General features: G+C 25.5%; 1 protein-coding gene across 1 annotated transcript; it reads left to right on the forward strand.

Annotated features, from left to right (window-relative positions):
- Positions 1-665: 665 nt before the first annotated feature.
- Positions 666-4,662, forward strand: LOC122502697. Its single transcript, XM_043612861.1, has 3 exons — positions 666-1,318; positions 2,294-2,463; positions 2,629-4,662. The coding sequence occupies exon 3, from the start codon at positions 2,797-2,799 to the stop codon at positions 3,499-3,501; it is 705 nt and encodes a 234-aa protein (XP_043468796.1). The 5' UTR covers positions 666-1,318; positions 2,294-2,463; positions 2,629-2,796; the 3' UTR covers positions 3,502-4,662.
- Positions 4,663-5,605: the final 943 nt, after the last annotated feature.

Here is a 5,605-nt window from a genome sequence, read left to right on the forward strand (position 1 = left end):
ATTTCGATTTATTCAGAAGGCAAAACTTTGTTATTTTATAAGAACATTAGAATAGTTAATAGACATTATTATTAACTATGTATTGACATTAAAATCAAAAGCTGAACTTATTTTAGCTATTTATAATTAAATTCATTGAAAATTGAAATTTTATACAATCAAAGTAAACCATGTGAAGTTAATCTGTTTATGAATAATTTGTAAACGCAACTCTTTTAAAATTCAATTAATTTTGAAATATTTAAGTTTAAGCTTTTTAATTTTCTTAAAATTTTTATTTTATTTTTTAAGAAATGATAGTTGCTCAATTTTAAAAAGAAATTATTGTCAGAAATAGAAAAAATTGAAGGTTTTTTTTTGGAATTCGTATATACGAATTCCACAGTTTATGAGGCAAACAAAAAGACAAAAAAATTCAGAGCTTTCTTATAAATTCTAAACATTATTAATTTTTTCCAGTATTTTTAACAAAAATCTCTGACTTTTTCCTGAATTCATTGTCTTAGAATATATTATTATTATAGTTATAATAGTATTAGAACTATATTCCAATTCATATATTATTTTTATGGAAAAAAATTTGAATTAAATATTTTTAAATTCTATTATTTTTAAAATTGCTAATTTTATTTTTAAAAACAGTAAGTAAGAAGTTAGCCGCGCGCTTATTTTAAATATTAAAAGCATTTCTTTTCGGCGCAAATGATTCGAAAGTGTATATAAATGAAAATATTAAGAATTATTAAAACAGAAACTTTGTGATAGAAGTTTTCAAATCACGTTGCATGCATTCACGAAAAGTGCAACATTGCAAAAGGGTTGCTATGCAACTGCTATGCAAAGGAAACTCCCATTTTTATGACATTTGCACTAATGCGCAGGATGTGATCTACACTATATTGCAGTCGATTACTTGCCACAGAGTTAATTAGTACTGATTATCAATAAAATCCGTGCAGCAAATGATATATAACGATTTGCTTCCAACAGAACGCTATATAGTGATTGATTCTTACTAATTTGATATTGAATCCTGCCATTGAGTTGAAAATTTTTACTTTTTGAATTTCAAAAATAAAAAAAGTTTATAATTAGGTATTCTCATATAAAATCATTCTGGAGGATTATTTAAAAGAATAAAACTGAAAGTGACTTAGAATTTTTCGGTGTTTCCGACCATCGTGAAGTGTAAAGTGCTTAAAAAACTTGAATTTAGAGAAGAGAAAACCAAAAATTCAATATACAAGAACAAAATTAACAGGAAGGTAATCTAAGGAGTACGGATAAATTTGCAAATAAGAACATCTCTATCCCAAGCGTAAGTTTCCATTCCTTGTGTTTTTATAACTATTAAAGATATAATTAAAAATGTTAAATTCCGTAAATAAGTCGAATTTTTATGTTTTAAAGACTAATTCTTATATTCCCAACCAAGTATATAAATAAGAAAATAAACCTGCTTTATTAAGAAAATAATTCAGTGTTAGCGTCTTATTTAGAATTGAGTGCGGTCATTTAATTTATTGAATTCGATAAATGGACTTTTTTTTAAATATGGCCGCTGTCCGACTTCAAAAATTCTATTGCCATACTTCGAGTGGAATTCAAGAAAAGAAAATAAAGAGAATTACACTTTTCAAGGCAATATAGAGTAGTAAACTGTAAAAATGCATGCAATTAGTGTTAAAAAATACCCTTTTTTTAGTGGTTTTGTCAATTTCGGATAAAATATTAAGTGTTGAAAATGTGATGTGAACTGAATTTCGGAAACGCACGGTCAAGAATTATTTTTATAATAATCATATATATTAATACAAATGTTAACCCTCTGTCTGCTTAGTTGACCGTTATTGGGGCGTTCCATGCATTTTGCAACATATTGTTATTTAAACTTTTAAGTCACTTTTTTCAACCATTTTTATTTCGTAATCTATGATAGTAGTTACAAAAAAATATTTAATATGAAAATTGTAGGGAATCTATTGAATTTTAATAATATTTTATTAGAAATTAAATAATTTTTAAAATTAATTTATTTAAACAATAAATTTTAAATATTTTTTTTACTCGAATTCCGTAAAATTTTTTCTTCAAAAAATATTAAATAAATGAAAGCTTGAAATGTCTTTTTGTAGCCTAATTCTATTTTTTTGAATTGACTACCTAGAAACATACAGAGTCAAAAAGAATAGAATATTTAATATTTTTTTGTAGAATTTTAAAAACCTGATGGTTCTCTCTCTCTCCCCTAGACCATAATTTTTTTGTTTTAATGTTGATTCTTATATTTCAGTTCTGTATCAAAACAAAATCAGAAAATAACAAAAAAAGAAAACAAGGTCCAAGGAGGAAGAAGGCGATTTTAAGGAAAAGAAGCGAACTGCGAAGAAAATATTTTACGCCAATTATTCTGAAGCTACTATGGACTAAAACTAATTTTCTTGGTTGGAATTATAATAGTCGGTGAGTTAAGTAAAAATTTCTCTAAAAAATGTTCTTACACAGAAAATAAAAACATATTGCATTTCTTATCTTTTTGATTAAAATTACAAATAAATTTTAAAAAAAACTGACAATACTCGGAATATTTGGTATTAAATACACAAAATTTTCTAACATATTTTTCAGATATTCTTTCTCTTTAATCGGACAAGCAAGTGGATTTGGTAAAGTGTAAAAAGTAGAAATTTGGAAAAAGTACCATTAATAGATCGTCAGTAATACCTTCGTAAGAAACTTGTTATTTTATACTTACATTTATTTTAAATCAGTATTTTTCTTTTACCTTTTAAGAAAATGAGTAACGAACAAGAGAATACCAATCCAATAACTTCGACAGAAGAGATTAACGTAGAAACTGGCTTAATCCAATCTAATGCGCTCCCGCATAAAGAAGTTCCCAAAAACTCTGAAAATAAGTTAATAACACTTTGTCACATGATAACAAATTTTTACGCAATTCAATTGGCATATAATTTAATACCAATTTTTGATGGTACTTCGTCGGTGTTTGACTTTATTGATGACATAGATTCTGCTATAAGTAGACCTTTTGTCCTTAGGTCCGTTTGCGATGAACGGCAGATAGTAAGAATGATCTTGAATAAATTAAGAGGTAATCCAAGGAAATGCACGAAGATCAAAAATTTTAAAAATGTAGAAGATCTAACTGATCTTTTAAAACGTCGATTTGCGCCAAAAAGGCCATTTGAGGATTATATAGATGAAATTCGTAACATACGGATTTACAGGAACGAAACACCATTAGACGAATTTTATAACAGGTTGGAAATTCTTGTTAGTAAAACACGAGCTGCTTGGAAATACCAAAATAATTGTGATATGGAGAATGGATTAATGTCATATGTGCAGCATGTGGCAATTAAATCATTTATTAGGGCGCTACCGTGCCATTGGGGAGAATTGATTTGGGCAAAAAAGCCAAAAGATTTGTTAGATGCATTTTTCCATGTGAGGGATTTAGAAGAAACCAGAGCTTAAAAGGATGAGAAGGGTTGAATATTATGATTCGCAAGATGATTAAAGAGTAACAATAAGTCCATAGAATCGGAATAATTAGACGTGTTGACAAATAAGAAGAAGAAGATTAACTCAATATGCAGACAGATGATAATCAAATCTAGGCAATCGTTTCACTATTTGATTCTAGATTTTTTCTAAATTCTTTCGGAACATATTTCAAATTTCACTAGAATATTTCTGCAAAGTTGTCTTTTGCTCTGTTTCTGTTCTGTTGGATTGGGGTTGTTCTAAACAATTTCTTTTCCGAGAATTTACATAAATTCATTTACTATTATTCAAATTATATTCCTATATATTAAGAAATGTTTACTTATATATGATGTTTAACATAATTCCATAAATCTTGAAAGTTAGTAGTAGAATTAGTTTAGACAGTAATTTAAATATATTCCTTAGTTACTCCCAGGTAGTATGTAAATTTATACAGCAATCTTGTGGCAAGATTCTTTGAAGACGCATGCGCATGAACGAATTATTTTTAAAATAATGGGACGTTTCATATGAAAACGACACATGATGTTTCAGATTTTTCTCATATAAAGAATGATTAAGGTCCTAATGAAATATATCAAATAACAATACAACTTTTTTTATTTTTCTAAATATTCGCATTAAAAATTTTTTTTGCAAAATTATTTGATTTTTTTAGCTTTTTTCTGTTTCAAGATATAAAAATTGTTCTGAACAATTTTTGTGCTCAAAATACTTATAACTAGTTTAATGAAGGTCTAAATCCACATATGTCGCAATTAGTAAGCTACACGCGAAATTTCAGCAGAAACAATAAAGATAAAATTTTTATTTCATTACAAATTTATTTTCATTTATCTTGTAACTTGATTTCAGTTATTTACTTTAATAATTAACATTTCACTTTTGGCTTTGTTTTAGTTTATATTTATGTAAATCTTAGTCTTAAAATTGTTACGCGTATATGGGTCATGAATAAATAAATAAAAAGATTGTTATGAAAAAATCATGTATTAACGAATATTATATGAACATTGTTTTTGATTCCTATATTAATTAAGAAATAAGAACGTACTTGGTAATAATATATATAATGATTAATGTATCGTTCGAACTAAATTTACTTTGAATAAATATTGTAAAAAAAGATTTTATATTTATTTATATATTTATTTCATATTTATCCAAATATACCCAATGTGAGAATAAAGGACCCATAATTTTATTTAAAACAATGACAACAAATTATTTTTTTTTAATAAACCAGGTATAAGTTCACGTGACCAGGAAATAATTAAAAATAATGTTATTAATCTTTTTTTTAAAATATTTTCTTTATTGAAAATAAAATAATTAACAATTTTCTTTTACAATTTATATAAACCAAAGTATATTGGTACAACCGATAATATAAAATTTATATTTGTAAACAGATTACAGAGAAGAGAATTAGTACCTATACGGTAAGAATATCATCATTTCAGTTGTGAGTATTAGACAAAAATAAAAATGTTTAATGCAAAAGAGTATTTCACTCGAAATTATATATTGATATCCTAACTGAGATAATGATATTCCTACCGTATTTCAATAAAAGAATAAATTTTTTTTAATTTTTAAAGAAAAGTCAAGTACAAAACTTGACTTTTCTTACGAAAAGACATGTAGAAAATGGTTACAAACAATAAACGTTATGTTGTTGAATTAATTGAACTTCTCTCATTAAACGAAAAAAAATTAAATCAACTAACATTTTTTATTACGATTTTGTTTTTTTGAATTTTGTTCTTATTTTTACTTTCAAAACTAAAGCAAAACAATATTTTACCTTCGTGAAAATAGTTCAACCGGTATGGTTTAATAATAACAATAATAGTACAAAAATTATTTAAATAAGGTAAAATATTGCTTTCGATTATTCTTCAACACAACACTTATTGTTAGTAAATAAAACTAAACCTTAAATTTAGTGATACATTTTACGCAAACGAATTTACAATTTTTATTTAATTTCGCATTTAATTTAATTTCAGTCAATAGAAAAGAATTTTTAGGAAATATTTATAAACATTAATTAAAAATTCTTTTGCTT

The sequence above is a fragment of the Leptopilina heterotoma genome, unplaced genomic scaffold (assembly GCF_015476425.1).
Source record: "Leptopilina heterotoma isolate Lh14 unplaced genomic scaffold, ASM1547642v1 Lhet_235, whole genome shotgun sequence".
Taxonomy (NCBI): domain Eukaryota; kingdom Metazoa; phylum Arthropoda; class Insecta; order Hymenoptera; family Figitidae; genus Leptopilina; species Leptopilina heterotoma.